General features: G+C 37.3%; 1 protein-coding gene across 1 annotated transcript in view; it reads left to right on the top strand.

Moving 5' to 3' along the window:
- The window catches only part of CUNH8orf34 (chromosome unknown C8orf34 homolog), a 412431-nt gene that overhangs the window by 103002 nt on the left and 289657 nt on the right, over positions 1–19772 (top strand). The window contains 1 exon segment of the mRNA XM_040487647.1: positions 11808–11836. Coding sequence (XP_040343581.1) covers positions 11808–11836 — 29 coding nt within the window.

The following is a 19772-nucleotide window of genomic DNA, read 5'->3' as shown; positions in this document are numbered from 1 at the left end:
CTCTCTCTCTCTCTCTCTCTCTCTCTCTCTCTCTCTCTCTCTCTCTCCCTCTCTCCTGAAAGGATTTAAATAATAACGGGAAAGAATAGGTATTCTCTTCAGTTTGCAAATGGGAATTTTGTTTCAGTAACAACTGTACCATGCTTTTTTTTCCTGGCTTTTTGCAAACCTTTCAATGTAATGCTTTATCTTAAAGTCAGTCAATAACTATGACTCTCTTTATGTTATGATTCCCTTAAAAGGTAGATGTGTTAGAAAAACTTGCAGTGTCTTGTAATGCTGCATAGTCATGATATGGTAGGCACAGTGGATTTTTGGTTCCTGGATCCCTCCTTTTGCCGCATTTCCAAATGTTCTTCAAACCTGACTTTCACAATCCAAGAGCCTGGACTCATGCCTTTTCCTTCAAGTGTTGGTTTCCATCTGACTTTCAAGTAGTGAGAAAAATTGTTTTTGAATAGGGAAGTTGCAAAGATACAAGACCTTCACATTCCCAAATAATGTATCTCTTTTAGTGGCTGTGATTGAAGGGCCTTAGGGCAGCATCCTTCTCAGTGCATTATATTAGGGCCCATCATCATACTACTGGTGATACTAACCTCAGTCAGTTGGTTAAGGTGGTGTCTACCAGCTTTCACCATTATAAAGTTAATACTGTTCCTTTTTGTAGTTAATAAATATCTTAGGAAAGATACATGAAGCCTTTGAAAAAATCATGTTTCTTTTTCACACTTTCACCCAGTAATTTCAACATCCGTTGGTGACTCTTGCCTAGAACAATTATTACTGTGGTTTTCTAAAAGACAGTTTCTATCATTCCTTTATTCATTGTAATTCTTCTTCAATGGAGAGAAGGGAAAACGGACTTACAACCACCCCCAACGTAACAGGGGCCTACTTATCTTTGCTTGTGACTGGTCATACTTCTGTTTAATAAATATTTATATATGCGTATGGATATTAATGTGGATATATATGTAGATATGGATATGAATGTGAGTATAGATATAAGCATTTTTCTTTTTTTTTTATTTTTATTTAAAAAAATTTTTTTTTTCAACGTTTATTTATTTTTGGGACAGAGAGAGACAGAGCATGAACGGGGGAGGAGCAGAGAGAGAGGGAGACACAGAATCGGAAACAGGCTCCAGGCTCTGAGCCATCAGCCCAGAGCCTGATGCGGGGCTCGAACTCACAGACCGCGAGATCGTGACCTGGCTGAAGTCGGACGCTTAACCGACTGCGCCACCCAGGCGCCCCGATATAAGCATTTTTCTATAGGTATTGATGTAAAGAAAATAAAATATATATCCCAAAGTTAATTCATACTGATTTTTCTTGGGAATCCCAAGTGGGCATTGCGCTGTCAGCACAGAGCCTGGCGCGGGGATCCATCTCTCACAGATCGTGAGGTCATGACCTGAGCCAAAATCAAGAGTTGGGCACTGAACTGACTGAGTCACCCAGGTGCCTCCCAGGTTTGAGTATATCATTTGACCTGCTTCCTCAAATTTCCTCTTTTGTAAAATGAAGTAATTTATCCCGGATTACCATCAAGACCTCTCCAGTTTTCACAAGTCTTTGTTTTAATGATCTATAATTTATATTCCAAAGTTAAATGTACTCACGGCTTACAGATTGTGGTTCCTCCTGCTTGCATTCTTTCTAGCTCTTTGTTATCCTCACTCTTGTTCTTCCTGAATTGTGACCTTCAGTACATTGGAGTGTCTGCAGTATATTTGCACTTCATTCTTTTTCATCTTTTTTTCTTGCTTCCCCTGCCCATACTGAACTATGGGCTTGTGTCACCAATATTCTTGTTCCCTGTTGTTTCCATTCTTCTGCTGTGTCTCTGTGTGAAATTCCCATCTTGGCGTAAGTGCTGCAGTCTTCGCTTCTTCACCAGTAAGGCTGAGAGCTCCAAGGAAAAATGGCAGGGTCCAGCTGAACCCTACATCTAGATTCTTGATTTTCAGCACTGTTACTTATATTGGTCAGTCCCCCCCTTTCTCCACTGTTCTGCAATTATGAAAAACCCACACAATAATCTTCACACCCATATTTATTCCCTGCCTCACTGTTTTAGCAATTAGCTTGCCTCCAGCTTCATAGAAAAACTTAATTGTAAAATGTGTTCCCCTCTACCCATCTGCGTACGAAAATACATCCACATCTATCCTGCCCTTCTCAGTGGAGGAGTTGTTCCTCTTGTTAAGGCTAAGCTTTCCACCCATGATCTTGATCCCATTTCCTTCCCAGTCCTCTGAGATCTGATTCCCATTAATCATTTTGTCTTTTCTGTATGTGGAACTCTTTCTAATTCCAGTCCCACTGATACTGGTTTTATGATGCTGGGAAAATTTCTTAACTTCTCTGTGTCTCAATTACCTTTTCTGTAAAATTGCAATATGTATCATTAATTATGATTAATTATGATACATAATAATTGCTAATTAAATATTAGATATTATATTTCTATTACCGTGTCACAGATGACCACAAACTTAGTGGCTTTAAAAAAATACCAATTTACTACCTTATAGTTTCTGTGGCTTGGGAGTACAGGCATAGGTTAGTTGAGTCCTCTACTCTGTGTCTAGGCAAGCTGAAATTAAGGTGCTGGTTGGTGCTGCGATCTCACCTGAGGCTTCGGGGTCTCTTTCTACGCTCATTCAGGTCATTGGCCAAATTTAGTCCTTGCTGTTGTAGTACTAAGATCTCTGTTATCTCATTGGCTATTGGCGGGGAATTGCTCTTAGAAACAGAGGCCATTCTCAGGTTCTTGCTTTGTGATCTTCTGGTAATGGTAGTTCACAACTACTTCTTTGAATGCACTGAGGATCATCTCTCTGAAGGTTGGCCTTCTTTTAAAAGGCTCATTTGACTAGGTCAGGGCCATCCAAGATAATATCTCTTCTGATTTACTCACTGAACCAGTTAGTAACCAAATCATGAGAATGATATCCTTTTATATTCATATTTATAGTCCCTCCATGCAGACTCAAAGAGAAAGGAGTACACAATTGTATACCTTGGGGACCATCTTAGAATTCTGCCTACCACATACATTATAAGTGTATTACTGCTTATCCCTAATATCCTGTAACATGCTCCAGCTGAGCATGGCCCAACAGAAATGTAATGTGAGCCACATTACATTTTATATTTTCAAACAGGCACATTACAATAAAGCAAAAAGAAACCTGTAAAGTTAATTTTAATAAAATATTTTATTTAGCCCAGTGTATCTAAGTTATCCATTAAACTTGTGTTCCATATTAAAATTATTATTGGGATTTTTTTTCATACCAGGTCTTCAGAATTAGTTGTGAATTTTAGTTTATGTCACATCTCAGTTTGAACTAGCCACAATTTCGAATATTCAGCAGCCACATGATGAGTGGCTACCATTGGATACCACAGCTGTAATTAATGTTAAAAACAAACACCCATGAAAAATCTTCTCTTGAGTTTGAGTTACCTCAAGACGTCAGAATTTCTTCTTCCTCTTTGATACAAATTTTCAAAAGAAATGATGAACACTCATTACCTCTGCTTGTTTCTCCTCCTTTCTCCCCTCAATGTGGCTCTGTGATTGCACCTATCATTCTATTGAAACCTTTCTCACTGTGGTCACCAGTTGAACCCAGATGGTCAAACTGAATGAACACTTTTCCAGTCCTCATCTTACAAAATTGCTCTGGTAGTTTTAACACCATTGATTATTCTGTCTGTCTTCGGACTCTCAGATCTGCTTTCTGGGCCCAGGCCCTCATTAGATCTTCTCGGATGCCCTTCACACCATTTCTTACAGGTTTCACTCCGGCGCTCCTCTGTCTTCCTGGCCACTTTGAATGCTGTTCCCACAAGTCATCCTTTGTTCTCTCAAATGTTCTGTTTCCATTGTCATCCTCCCTCACAGTTACAGGGTCAGCCCCACACAGCTAACTCAACTGAGTATATTTCCCATCCAGACTGTTTACACTTCGTGGAAAATGTTTGAAGCCTATCTCCATTCGGATATCCCACTGCTGCACAAAACTTGGTGTGTCTAAGTAGATCATACACCTCTCTTCAAACATGGCTTTTCTTCCTCATGCCTCTTCTTAGGTGACAGCACCATCACTTTCCAGTTCTCACAGACTGGAACCTTACAGATTCCTTTCTCTTCCTAACTGTTCGTGAGTAATTAATTACTAAATCTTGCTCATCTTCCCTCTATCTTGGGTTTGATTCTCTTCTCTACCCCTAGTTCATACTCTCAACATCACTGACCAAATAACTGGTTTATCCATTTAACGCGTTCTGTTTTGTTTCATTTCATTCCTGCCCCGTGATGGAGAAAAACAGATGCAGTCCCTGCCCTTACTGAGCTAGTGGCTGGCTGGATTGCATAACCGGTGTTAGGGGAATCTCATGGCCAGAATTTCTGTGGCTGAATACAACGTAAGTATTTTCCCCTCAAAAAGTAGTTCAGTGTGGTGTGGTAGGGATGCAGACTACTTCCCTCCTGTTACTCTGCAATCTTCAGTACATGGCCTCCAACGGTCCTGCAGAAGGGGGAAGTAGATCTGAAGCCTAGAGGCAAAAGTGTAGTGCATTCCCTCTGACCACATTGCACAACTAGCTGTGAGGCTGGGAAATGTAGTCTAGCTTGTGGGTGCAGGAGAAATACAGAAATGGCTTGAGGAATGAACAACCAGTCTTGCCCACACTCTTGTTTCTCAGTTCCTCCAGTCCCTTGCTGTGATCAGTGTGATGGATCTAAAGTGAAAACCTGACACCAAGTTCTTGCAGATACTCAGTGTTTCCTTAAAACCTCATAGAATGTGCCACTTGATCTGATCCGGTCTCCTGTATCATCTTTCAAGGCTTATCGTCTAGCCATTTATGCACCAGCGACACAGGAGTTTTTCACACTTATTGAAGGTCCTCTATTTTACATTTTTGCTTATGTTGTCCCTGTACCCTGAAATGTCACCATCACTTCTCTCTATAGATTCCATTTCAGCCAAGCTAAATCCTATTCCTCTCTCTAGGCTCAGCTTAAATATCATTTCTTCCAAAATGAATTACTGTTGCTGTCCTTCCTGGACTGGATTTGGTGCCCCCTTTTTGTGCTTCTATATTTTTCTCTGAACACACTTACTTGCTGTTTGTGCTTATCTATTGAAGGAGTTACACTTAAAAATAAACAGGTAAGTAAGTAGGTAAATAACAAACTAAAAGCTCCCTATTGTATGATATTGGTCAGTAGAATCTTTTCCTTAGCAAAGTTCTGTTTCCAGGGTAGCAGGGCTTCCAGCATTTTCTGAGCCTAAGGCTTTTGCTGCTCTTAGCATTTTTCCCTGAAGTGAAGCAGCAATAGGATGAGTATCTTTAGTCCATCCAGACATCAGTCTATAGATTGCAGTTCATGAGAAACACTGGCTGGAACTTTGCCACGGAAAAGAACCCAGCTGCTGAGAGGACGGAAGACAGATATTTATGTTCCGTGACTGATAATAGCAGTCTGGACTCAGCCAAGAAAAAAATAACAAATGACTTTTTTAGTTTGTTAATCATGAACATACCCAGAAAGTCTTGCCTGACAAACAGCCTGAGGAGTTGGAGAATGACAGCCTGGGAGTGAGAAGGAAGCAGATAACGCAGCAGTTGTTTATCCATTCATTGCCGCACGGATTCATCTGGTCCTCATACATGCCTGTGGGGGTACAAGATGGCTCACATGTGCACCCAGATCAAGTTCACTGGTTAGTAAGAGAGATAGGTGTGAGAAGCAGGATTTCAAAGCCTTGTAAAAGGCACCTTACGGGAGCTTATGGGAGCATCAAAGAGCCTCCAACAAGGGGGTTTAGGGCCAACCTGATGGAAACTGTATCTGAATGGAGTCTAGCAGGATGAAATGGTAAAGCTAGGGTGAAAGGAGAGTGAAGATATATCATGGGGAGGGAGGCATGTGTGTAAGAGGAAAGTTATTTATACTGTTGATGCACAAAGGATAAAGCAAGTAAAAAAGGCAATGAAGAAGGAAGTCTAGGTGGCAGGGGAGTCAGGGGGTGGCGGCTTCTATGCTACAGGGATCTTGTAAGCAACCGCCATCCCATGCTTTTGAATAATCACTCTGGGACAGTGATTATGGTTCATGCCTCAAGGCAAAGATGAGATGAAAAAAGCCCAAAAAAGCCACGGGATAGAAAAGAGAGAATGGACTTAAGAAAATGTGGATTATTATATGACTAACAGTTTTTGGTTCTTATGAAGGAAGGGTGCACATAAAGAGAGAAGAAAGTGTTTGTTTTAGTTTTTGGTTTTGTTTATAATCAAGGTGCCTGGTGCTGTCTCTCGCTCAAATAAGAATTTGTTTTCTGTTTTGGTTTTGTTTATAATCAAGGTGACTGGGTGCTGTCTCTACCTCAAATAAGGTTTGGGTGTGAAGGAGGAGTATTGTTTCACACCCCGGTTTCAGATACAGAAGGCACATCCAGGTGTTGTGGATAGCTCTTCTCTGGTCCCAGCAGACAAGCACATACATATAAAAGTTGCCTATTTGGAGATACTTGATTAGGGATAAGGATGAGGGGATCTTCAGTGCATAGACAAAGACAACCACCAACATACACCATCAGCATTTGAGATATAAGTAGACAAGTGATTTAGCTGAGAAGAATGGAAAGGGTGGAATGAAAACCAAGCTAGAATGTTTTCATAAAAATCAAAGGGGGAAAGTATTTCAGGAAACCGAGGTGTCTGAAGTGGCAGACAAGTTTATAAGAAAAAGATGGAAATGTATTCCAAATTGTGTGCTGCTGTCTTCAAGCTCTACTTCCATCGTTCACTGCTGTGAGACTCATAATAGTGAAAAATTGGAAATTAAATATTTTTTATTATTAGAGAAATGGATAAATAAATCATGGTGCATTCACACAATGGTACACTGTATAGCCATTAAAAATGATGTAGAAAATAGCAATATAAAATATAGTTAGATATGCTTTAAATAAAAAGTGGGTAACAAAAGTGTGTATGTTTTGTTTTAATTTTATCATATATATGCCTATATAGACATACAGTATTTATATGTATGCCTGTACATGTGTACAAAATTATTTGAAAGAATTCATAACCAGCTGTTATCATTAGTTGTCTGTGAATGGAGTCTTGTTTTCCTTTTTCCCCGTATTATGTCTTCTATATTTTTCTGTGATTAAGGTGTACTGGCTTCATAAAGTGAAATAAAATGGGATATCTTTTTGTAGTAGAAAGTGTTCCATATGATTACATGATCAGGATGTGTATACAGACGTTTCAAGAGAATAGTGGAAGGAGAGGCTAGTATGTAGGGGAAGGAAGGGTTAATGGACAGTAAGGAAGAGATACAAAGAGTATAAACACTTTGAAAAGTTTTGATGAGAAAATAAAAGGTGTGAAAGAGAACATTATAGTGGAGGAGGGTGAAGGATGTTAGGATTTTGAGTTATTTTGGTTTGGTTTCCTTTAGTTTCATGCACATGTGTGCATGTGTCTATGAGAGAGAGAGAGAAAGAAAGATAGAGACAGACAGGGAAGAGGGGAGATAACAGAATATGTGTGTGGGTGTAATGGGTTTTATGTAATGGGTTTTAGGGTGATCAGAGGAAACCAAAAGAAAGAACTTGCAGATTCAGGACAGAGAAGGAAGATAATAGATGAAGCAAATCCCAGAGAAGGTAGATGAGGACAGAGTCAAGAAACAGGTGTGGAAATTGGGCTTCTTAGGAGAGAGAACATATTGTCCTCTGCGATTAGAGAGAACAATGTAAATGGCTTGGGGAGGATGGGTCAGAACTTCTAAGGAGTTTAAATCTGATAGTTTCAAATTTTTCAGGATATTAGAAGTTGAAGTCCTTTATAGTGAGAAAGTCCTTTACAGTGAGGAGATGGGTAGGGGCCTGATGAGAACTCTTAAGGTTTAGAAATGTCCTTTGAAGACTGATGGAGCCAATAATGAAGGATAAAAATTGGCATGTGCTTCTAGAGCAAGACTCCCTCAAACTCTGACCAAGGATCCCAATCTAGCCTGTGGTCTGTTTTTGTGGCCCATAAGCTAAGCATGTTTCTTACATTTTTAAACATTGTTTAAAAGAAGAAGGATATTACATAGACCACATGTAACTTGAAAATCCTGCAATATTTCCGATTTAGCTCCTTACAGAAAAGTTTTCCAACTTGGTTCTTTAGTAACCAAATTGAAGATAGAATCCCTCAGTTGGTAGCAGGAATTCCCTTTGCTCTAAAAGCAGTCAGCAGCCTATCTAAAGAGTGTTTAAAAAATGTTTTTAATCTTTATTTATTTTTGAGAGAAGACAGAGTGTGAGCAGGGGAGGAGCTGAGGGGAGGGAGACACAGAATCAGGAGCAGGCTCCAGGCGCTGAGCTGCCAGCACAGAGCCTGACGTGGGGCCCGAACTCGCAAACCTTGAGATCATTACCTGAGCCGAAGTCAGGCACTTAACTGACTGAGCCACCCAGGCACCCCTACTTAAAGAGTCTTTTAATTGACAGATGGTCAGGGGTAGGTCTGGAGTATCAGTAATGTTCTGTTTGTTGATATGTGTGATACTTACACAGGTATTTGCTTTAACACTATTTACCATATTTAACATTTACCATATATTTAACACAATAACCACCATTATACTCAGGGGTGTGCTGGGATGCTAACTCTAAGAATAATCCCTATTTGTAGCATTTGCCAATCTCCAGGGTGTAAATACTCCCACCATGGCTAATTTCAGGCTATCAGTGTGACATTACTGAATGAGGAGTTAGGAAGAATTGTGCAGAATTTGTGAGAACAAATGGTTCTCACAAGCCATTTTGGGCCAGTTTGGGATTTTTTTTCCATAGGGAAAAAAATTTGGAGAAATACCTAGTTCCATTTCATACCATGAGAATTTTCTGACCTACTGTTAGGAAATGAAATACACTGACTAAGCTGTAATGACTTCTGAAAAGTTGCTACTTCCATTTCTTGTAACTACAACTGAATTTGAACCGCAGGGCTAAGCTGATACCTGGGAAGATGAACATCTTGGTAAAGCAGATAGCTGTCGTTTCCTTGAGAGAGCAGAACTCAAATTTGGTAATGTGAGAGCTGTGTTTTAACATAAATTTCTGATACCACTGAGACCTCTTTGGAGATTTGAATAAATGGAAATGCCCATAAGTTGAAGGACACAAAGGGACTCCATCCAGATAGGTTTGCACTACAGCAGAATCAGGAAACCACCTCTGACATGGCTGTGGGAGCCCTTGCCTGTCTCTTTATCCAGAAGAGAAGCTTAGTTCTGCAGGAACTCATTCTCCCCAGTTTCTTACAGGCAGCCCACTTCTGTAAGTTGCACACTATTGCTACCCTAAGCCAAGCCTCTTTGGCTACTCTGATAGGACAACGTTTCCTTTAAGGTTTCAGTTTGAGTTTTAGGAAGACCGTGTATCCCAGCCACTACCCACCCATAGTCAAACCCTGAGCCTTCTTTCCTTGCAACAGATTGTAGCAACGCACTATAGTTCTTCTTGTATATTTTCTGTGCCCCCTGCTTCTCAATTTCTGTGAACTTATAAAATATAACTTAAAATATAATGGATTTTAAGAGTTAATGAAATGGCTAAGCTGTACTTGATTGTCATTATAACATAAAGACAACATCTCTACATCTGTCTTTGCATGTTTGCTCTGCATTTAGCGATCTACAAGCAGTATGTTTACTTGTTTTGTTTTTGTTGCACATTTGCATTGTCCAGGCAGTTCATGCTGTAGTTGACTTAAATTCCTAATTTGTTTTTGTTAGTAGAGAAGGATGTACCACAAAGTGGTTAGTCTCCTGTCAGGGAATAGGTGTGAATGCTCTTCTAGGAACTAGGAGGAAAATCCTGGCTCCTCAATAGATACTGTTCTCATTAGGACTTCATGCTTCTGAAAAGGAACATTTCTTTAACATTCTTCCAACTGCTTTTAATCAGTTTAAGCTTTGATTAAAAATAAAATAATGTAAAGTGAAAAATACCCTAATGCAATTTGATATGAGTAATAGCGGAAAGAATTACATGTATAATAGAGGTTTGTCTAGATAATTTCTTAGGCAAAGTCATCAAAATATGTAAATGTTAGGAAAATATAATAATAGATATTTTAACAAAATATGTGAGACCACACACTTGGAATAGTTAGAGGCATAATTCCTTTCCCAAATGAAGTTTCCTATTTAGCCAGTTTGAGTTTTATTCTGGGACCTGTTACCAATAACCTTATGAAAAAAGAATTTCATAGAGTATTGCTACGGAGAATGCGTCTCAAATATACCTGTGATTCTCGTTTTATCTACAGGGGGAAGAGTCGTACCATTTACTCAGATGAAGTAGGGCATCTTTTTCTACTTTGTGTATAATTGATTTATTAGGTCCACAGAGAGAGAGATAATATACAGCAAACCAACAAAGTACCCTGTACAGGCATTCTATACCTGATTGGGTGAGGAGATTTATACTCAGACATTTTCTTATTACTGTTTTCAGGTTCTCTTTTCCAACCCAACTCATTCTTTCTTGGGCTTTATAGTCGCTGAACTTTGGCTTCAACCTGTTTTTATTTTCTCTGTGTTTCCTTTGACTTCAAACCTGAGAACTTGCCTTGTCTCTTGGCTCATTCCACACTGCGATTGGACACCAGCTTCCCTTTACCCTAGGCCCCAAACCTGAGGGCTAGATACTCCTGCTATAGTACGTGGCCAGAGTACCCATGTTCAGCCATAGGCACACCATTGTTCAAAAAAAGGAGAAGTGAGGCAGTGGGGGGAGGATGCCCTTAGCCTGACATATTGAAATTGAAATGCCCACAAGGATTCAGCAAGTAGCTCAGGAAGAAGATCTATGCTGGTGATAAAGATTCACTAGTCATCACCATAGAGAGAAATAAAAATGTCAGTTTTATACGTTAGATTACCACGGGAAGTGTATTAAGTGAAAGACACCTCAGCAAAGAACCCTAGGCATTTCAGGGAAGGACTCCCCCCTCCCCAAAAAAGAGGATTCTTGTGAAGAAGACAAAGAGAATAGAAAAGAGAGGCATTTCAAGAAGGAGAGTGGGGTTAACAGAGTCTATTATCACAAATAAATTAAGGACTAAAACTTTTACATTTCTGATTTAGACCAATTTTAGAGGAATGGTAAAGAGAAATTAGAGATATACAAGGAGAAATATGTGGATTATTTGAAGGAGAACTGGTGAGGAGGAATCATTTATCCATTGACTCAAGAAACTGTCCATCTGAGGGAATAGAGGGCAAATTCCTTACGCTCTATAGTCTGTGTTTTCATCTGTAAAATAAGGAAATTAAAATAAATGATCTCCAACCACTATTCTGCCTTGATATTGAATCACTCTAGGAGTCTAAATCAATTCTTAAGAAGGAACAAAATTGTAACAAGCTAAGCTGTACTTGATGGTCATTGTAACAGACAATATCTCCACACCTGTCTTTGCATGTTTGCTCTGCGTTTAACGATCTGCGAGCAGTGTGGTACTTGTTTGTCTTCTTTGCACATTTGCATTGTCTGGGCAGTTCATGCTGTTATAGTTGACTTAAATTCCTAATTTGTTTTTGTTAGTAGAGAAGGATGTACCTCAATATTCTGAAGCACTAATAACAAGAAAAAATAGAATGGAAAATGTGCTAGTTTTACAAATAGAACTTTTATTTTTGTTTCTAACATTGGGTTATTAAAACTGCTTCTAAAACTTTTTTATAAATCTCTTTTGAATCCCAGGTATTGCAATTTCAGATGAACTCGATAAGGTAAGTTGAAAATAAAATGTAGAATTTACATTTTAACGTACTGTCTAAATGAAAAACTTTCCGAAACATAAAGTGTTCAAATATTATTTATTTGGTGCTAACATTTTTAAAACTTTCAGTGACATGCTTTGATTCTTTTATGAAAATTATTGCATGACATATATATATATATATATATATATATATATATCTCACCTATTTTTTGGAGTCAAGAGTTTTAGAATTTGGTTAGAGAAAACTGAATCACTGTAATCACTAAATCACTATACTAAAAAAAAAAGAAAACATAATATTATATAAAATTTTTTTCTATATATGATGATGATTATTATATAGAAAACACTTGTACTTTTCTAGAACTACCCTTTGTACCTACAACACCTTACTCAGTAAGTTTTTGTTTTGTTTTGTTTTGTTTCAAAATTCCAAGATGCCAAGAGAATATGGTGCCCCAGCTGGGGTGATAACTGTGAAGGTGGTGAGAAGTGATATAGTTAGGGATATATTTTAACAGTACTGTCAGTGGAACTTGTAAATGTGTCAGATGTGAGGAGATATAGAAGAAATCAGTCAATGATGAATCCTAGGTTTGGAAGATGAACAACTAGGTCAACTGTAGTGCCATTTGCCAAAATTGGAAAGACTGGGGAAATGGCAAATCAAGCAGATTGCAGTAGCATTAGGAGTTCTCTTTGGGCTGTTTATTTTGAGTTGTCTATTAAACATATTTATATGAGCTGTTACCCATCAGAGACTTGATTTAGTTATACATTTAGAAGTCATTGGGATAAAAGTTCACATTATTTTGGACTCAGGACTCCTTTACACTCTTACAAATGACAGAGGAGGACCCCAAGAAGCTTTGGTTTGTGTAGATGATAACTATCAATACTTACCATGTAAGAGATTAAAAACTCAATGTATGTTCTTCATTTAAAAAACAGTGATAAAACCATTACATTAACAATAACATTTTTTATGAAAAATACTTCATTTTCCAAAACAAGATATTTGTGAGAACATTACATTTGTTACTTTTTTGAAAATCTCTTAATTGGAAACTTCTGGATTTTCATATCTGTTTCTGTACTTCATGTGTTATGATAAATTGTCTCAGCTGAAAAAAAAAATCTGACAACAGATATGTAGTTGGAAAAGGGGAATGCACCTAGAAATAGCCATTAATATTTGGTGAGTGTTGGTCCAGATATCTCTCTAAACAGAATGCAGTTGATTTGATGGTTATAGATAGAAAATGATAGAAAGTATTATACAAAAAATGGGGTCCTATAAGTCATTACCTTTTGAAATAATGAACTATAATGTAATAATTATAATTTTTTTACAAAAGCAATAAAGTTAGTATTCTTCTATTCCAAATAAAATTAGACCTTTTGAATTTTGTACCATAAGAATACATTTCTGTTTGATTAAATATTAGGTAAAATTTATTAATATACTTTTAAGTATTAAGTTAATAGACTATTGAAATATTTAAAAATTAGTTTATATTGAGGTGCCTGGGTCACTCAGTTGGTTGAGCGTCTGACTCTTGATTTCGATTCAGGTCATGATCTCCTGGTTTGTGAGATCAAGCCCCACATCAGGCTGTGCACTGAGAGTGCGAAGCCTGTTTGGGATTCTCTCTTTCTCTCTCTCTGTGCTTCCTTCCCTGCTCACACCCTCTTCTCTCTGTCTCTCAAAATAAATAAATTTATAAAAAAATTTAATTTATATCTATACAAACTCTATGCAAAACTAGACTTTGACTCTAAACAATAGCAAGTAGAAAAAGTGGCAGATGTGATCTTCTCGATTTGTCCTGCTTTTCTAGTCTTCTTCCTCTGTGTGTCCATCATTGTCTTTGGCCCATGCTGGTCTCCCTCTTACACCATGACCTTCCTTACAACTTGCAGAAATTACATAATCCGTGCATCTTTATTCGCTCACTTTAAGTACAAAGCCATCATCTCTATTTCTAGGTTCATTTGTTCCTTCCAATATATTCTGCAAAGCCCTGGCTGCCTGAGTCATAAATTAGCTTTGTGTGGTTCTGCGTGGCCCTCATCCTTCCTTTCTTCTGGGTTCTGACTAGCAGTGGGGCTGTGTCTACACCTTTTTTGGTGAGCTAAAGAATGTACTGATTGTTCTTTGAACTGAAAATAGATTTCACCCTCGCCCTCAGTGGATGCCATGACTCTTGGTTAGTATCACGCTCTGGGTATAGCTTCACCCCAAACCCTCTCTCTTAGGAGAGAGAGTTTCTGTTTAACTAAATTGTATAGACTGATAATTTTTACTTACCAGACATTCCTGTTTTCGAAGACCTCATAGAAATTGCTGAAATTCATTGCACATTTATTATTTTTAATTTTTATCAAGATGTCAACAATTGTCATAAATAAGCTTTTACTTAAAAAATATTGATGTCAGTACAAAGAAATTGTTACCACTCTCATACCCATTTTTTCTTAAGAGTACCAGGTAATAAAAGGCAAACACAGGCTGCCAGAGCCACAGACACCATCCTTTGCCTGCCTGGAAAGCAGCCTTGGTTGAGGAGAGAGTTGGCCCCATAGCGTTCTCTGCTGACCATGAAGCTCACAGTCCTGTATTTTTCTCAATAAGAAAATGTGAATCTCAGGCAGGTATAAAAAAAGCCAAATAGAATTATTTACAATTTGTGTTGACCTGACACCTGTGTCTTAAATGTAATAATAAAAATCAATTCAGCTTTTTCCTTTTAATCTTCATTAATAACTTTGGGGGCTTGCTAAAGATCTGTTTTTCTTGACCTTTATAAAGTACCGTTCCTTTACTCTCATATTCCAATTATATGCAATCATAATTTCATTGAAATGATTTTTTTTGCAATTTCTAAAGTTAGTTTTGAATGATTAATTTTACTTTAAATGGAAACACTAATAACAGAGGCTGATGTTATTTTTAAGGCTTTATTTTTAGTTGTGGGAATTCTAACAACTTCTTATTCATCAGTTTTGTCCTTTCCTTAGCCAATGTATTGGTTTTCTATTGCTGCTGTAACAAATTAAAATAATGCATATTTATTATCTAATGGTTCCATAGTTTAGAAGTTCAACACAAGTCTCCCTAGGCTAAAATCAAGGTGTTGTAGGGCTGCATTTCTTCCTGAGTTTCTGAAGAAAATATGTTTCCTTACATTTTCCAGCTTCTGTAGGCTGCTCTATTTCTTGGTGCATGGACCTTTTCCTGCCTCTTCAAAACCAGCAACATCTCATCTATCTTTTTTTTTAATTTTTTAAATTTTTTAATTTTTTATTTATTTATTTTTTCAGTTTAAAAGGAGTTTTATTTTTTTATTTTTTATTTATTTTTATTTTTTCATCTTTTTATTTTTATTTTTTTTTTTCATCTATCTTTGACTGTAGCCAGAAAAAGCTTCCTGCTTCTGGGGGATCATGTGATTAGGTTGGGGCCACCTAGCTAATCTGAGTAATTGAATCTTAACCTTTTTAACTTTAATCATGCTAAGTCCCTCTTGCCATGTAATGTAAGATATTCAAAGGTTTGGGGGTTAGGACATGGACGTTCTGAGGAAGCTATCATTTTGCCTCACAGCCACTATTCAAGTTCAGATGATATTACCTTCTAAATCTGTATCTAATTCTTCAGTCTGCTACCATTCCAATTCATCCTTCAAAATGCCATATAGTAGACATGGATGGTGCCTGCTCAGTTACCGTTCCCTGGGGCAGTGTGACCAGTCCTTTGAGTACTCTGAGGGTTGGGTCCTTATTGGCTCACTCTTCCTGAGGATTGCTTCAATCCATTAGGAGCCATCCTGCCCAGAGATGCCTGGGTTCTCAGCCAGTGATGGACTGAAATAAGACCCTGATTTGTCATTTACATTCTAGAGCTCCTTAGGAGATCAGGTTGTGAGTAGACTTTACCCAAACCCATATATTTGCTTAGCTTTTTCCCTGTCTTCTGCTTCCTTTACTGTCTTACAGGTTTGCTTCAGAGAACATAAGAATATATCACTTTTTAAGCCTTTGGTTCTAGGGAAACTTACTTAGGGAATCCCGCTAAAAATTCTCCATGACTTCCTGCTACCTACCAAATTAAGTCCATATTTCTAACACCAGAATTAACAGTCTCCATTTTGTCACTCAGATCTATATTTTATGCTTTGTTTCCCTCTTTTTCTCTATTCAGAGTCTGTGTTGTGCTCAACAAGGAATACTGTAAGGCAGCTAGACTATGGTACCTCCAGGTCACATTCTTGTTTATTTCCACATTTTTGCTCATTGTCATTCCTTCCCCTCTTTCCAACTTTTCTATTTCTCAAGCTCCAGGCTTGCCTGATCACTCTTGCAGAAAGTGATCTCACCTCCTCTGAGTACTTAGAGGATATAGCAACCACATCACAAATGATACTTCTTGTCTCATATTATGGAAATTTTTGTTCACTGCTTGACGAAATAGCCTGATATTTTGGAAAAATCCACAGAGTAAACCTTGTATTGAACCTTTCCTCCTGCCATTTACTAATTATGTGAACTTCAGAGAGTTATTTATAGATGCTGAGCTTTAGTTTCCTTCCCTGTGAAATGTGATGGTTTTAGTAACTATTGAAAATAACATCAATTACTCTCCCACTCAAAAATAATTTTAGGTAGATTGCTAAAATATATAAAATATAAAACATTTAAAAGGAATATTTGGAGAAATCATTTCAAAGGGAACAGAGTATAGGAAAAATGTGAGTCCCCTGCACAACATGCAGTCTTGAGGCTCAGTATCCTCACCATAGTTGAGCCACAATTGAGCTTTTTGTCATTTGGTATCCTCATCACCATAGGATTAGAGAAAAACAGTAGTTCACAGGAAAACTAACCATTCCTACTACTGAATCTCAAGAAAAATATCCCCCATTTATTGTCATGAAGTACATACATATAATGTATCAATAATATCCTCAAAACATTTTTATACATCTGTGCACCAAAGGATATAATCAGCAGGGTACAAAAAATAGCTTCCAGATTATGAGGAATATTTGCAAATCATATGTATATGATAAAGAGGTTGATATCCAGAATATATAAAAAACTCCTACAACTCAACAACAAAACAAATAATCTGATTTTAAATGGGCAACGAACTTGAATGGACGTTTCTCCAGAGATGATATACAAATGACCAAGCATATGAAAAGACCCCCATATCACTAATCATTAGACATAAATCAAAACCACGAGATACCACCTCAAACCCTCAGTATGGCTACTATCAGAAAAACCCCAGAAAATAGTAAGTGTTCGTGAGGCTGTATAGAAATTGGAATTTTTGCATACTGTTGGTGGGAATGTAAAAGGGTGCAGTTACTATGGAAAACAGTATGACAATTCTTAAAACATTAAAGATAAAATTACCAGGTGATCCAGCAATCCTTCTTCTAGGTATATATTCAACAGAATTGAAAGCAGGATCTCAAAGAGATTTACACACCCATATTCATCATAGCATTATTCACAATAGCCAAAAGATGGAAGGAACCACGTGCCTTTTGATGGATGAATAGATAAACAAAACACACACACACACACACACACACACACACACACACACATGCAGTGGAATATTATTCATACGTAAAAAGGAAGGAAATCTTGTCACATGCCACAACACAGATGAACCTTGAGGAGATTATGCTAAGTGAAAAAAAAGTCACAGAAAGACCTAATACTGTGTGATTCCACTTATATGAGGTCTCTAAAATAACCAAATTCATAGAGGCAGAAAGTACAGTGATAGTTGCCAGGGGCTGGGGGGAGTGGAAGATGGGATTTGTTCACTGGGTATGAAGTTTCAGTTTCACAAGATGAAAGAGGTCTACTCCACATTGGTTTGCACAGCATCATGAACACACTATACTGAATTGTATATTAAAAATGGTGTAAGATGGTAAATTTTATGTTACCATTTGTTTTACCACAATTTAAAAAACATATTCTTACAGTAAATAAGATCATTAGTTTCACAGGAGTTGTTTGAATAAAGTCTGCTGATCCAGGCAAATATCATAATGCAAAAGCAAACTTTAGTTGCAACAATTCCACAGGAAGTCTCAATAGTGAGGTATAGGACAGGGCTTCCTGGTGTTCTGGCTTAAGTAAAAGATACATTTTATTTAGGGTGGTAGACAGTTTGCATATCTTTTAGACAACTTATCAGTATATTCTCTTTAACTAACTTTTGTTACCTATTGAATGATAACTTGAGTTTCTAGTCCTTGAATCTTTAAATAGATTTATTAATAAGAGATATAATAAAAATGGACTATTTAGTGCATACTCTATTCTAGACCTTGGGCTAAGCATTTCTTACAGATTACACCATTTTATCCTAATGAAAAATCTCTAACATTTTTGGAGAACTTACTGCATACCAGGCAGTGTTCAAGATTATTGACCTGCAGTATCATATTTAGTATTTACTAATACCCTGTGAAATTAGGGACTATTATTCCCATTTGACAAATGACAAATTTGGAATGCAGAGAGGTTATTAAACTTACCAGAGGTTATACTAATTCAAAATAAAAGTGGGGCACAAGTTCAGACCATTAACCTCAGAGCCCATGCTCTTAACAATGATGTCATATTCATGATATAGTTACTATTATTTACCAGTCTAATAAATGAAAAAATAGGAGCTCTTAGAGTTTCATATGTTCCCCCTTGGTCCCACGGTAAATGGAAGAACTGGAACTCAAACTCAGCCTGTTTATACTCCAGAGTCTATACTCTTAGTCTCTCCAGTAGGTTATGCCAGTAAAGTCCTTATTACAGGCGCCTGGTACAGAATAATCACTCAATTAATAATTGCGATTTTTATTAGAAACTCTTTGTTCGCAGTATCTGCTAAGCCTACACTAAGCCTTTGGGAAATAATTGTGTAATAGCCAGAACTAATCTCTAATCCAGTTTCATTTTTTGTAGCCTTTTACCATATTTCTTACTATCAAAACCTTTCTTTGAGTTATTTCATTATATCAAGAGCTCTAGTTCTAATATGGTAGAAATGTAGAAAGAAGGGTAGCCAGTTATAGTGTTCATGCTCACAAATAATGTTTCAACATGGAAGTTAAATATATATGAGACCATACAAAAGACTAACTCGGCAGGTACTAACAGATTGTATTTTATCAAGCATATAGTTTGCCAGGTACTGTGTCAGGTACTTTAAGTACACTTTCTTACAAATATTCACAGGAGCCCTATGAGAAAGCTCTTCTGTGCATTTTACACATAGGACAATTTACACATAGCCCACAGAGTTTGTAACTTGTACAAATTTACAGATATAGATAATATGCTGTAGAATTCAGATATGAGTACAAATTTAACTTTAAAACCCATTTTCTTAAATACTATGTTATGTTGCCTCACTAAGAAGTTAGGAAGCTTAAAGAGAGACTGTGGTTTTTGTTTTTATTATTTCAGACTGGCTATATGAATATAAGTAATATTGAAATCTGGTACAGACATAATATGCCATGGGCCTTCTAGCCACTTGATGATTGCCTCCACCAAGTATACCAGTGGAAGGACTGAAAAGTTAACTCCTTTAAAGATAAGGTGTTTTTTCGCTAGATAGACTTGTTTTGCTATTGACTTTTCATTTCTATTCATTTCTCTCTAAACAAATCTGGATTTCATTCTTTGTGTATGTGAGTATGCATGTCTATGTGATTATTTGGAGAATGGTTTTGGGATTTAGGGCATACTTATATTGTTATGATCCTTGTGTTGCTTCTGTGTTCCAGAATTTCTTGCCCACCCACATCTGACCTACATGTGTATCACATATTTTTGGCAGTAAAGGGTTATGTTGGTTATATGTTTGATTTATAACAAGCAATGATCCTAATATGCCAGTATGATTGTTC

This window comes from Herpailurus yagouaroundi, unplaced genomic scaffold (assembly GCF_014898765.1).
Source record: "Herpailurus yagouaroundi ecotype Mexico unplaced genomic scaffold, PumYag 165, whole genome shotgun sequence".
In the NCBI taxonomy this organism is placed as follows: Eukaryota; Metazoa; Chordata; class Mammalia; order Carnivora; family Felidae; genus Herpailurus; species Herpailurus yagouaroundi.
The sequence above is the reverse complement of the archived record's forward strand: the minus strand, read 5'-3'. Positions and strand labels throughout refer to the sequence as shown.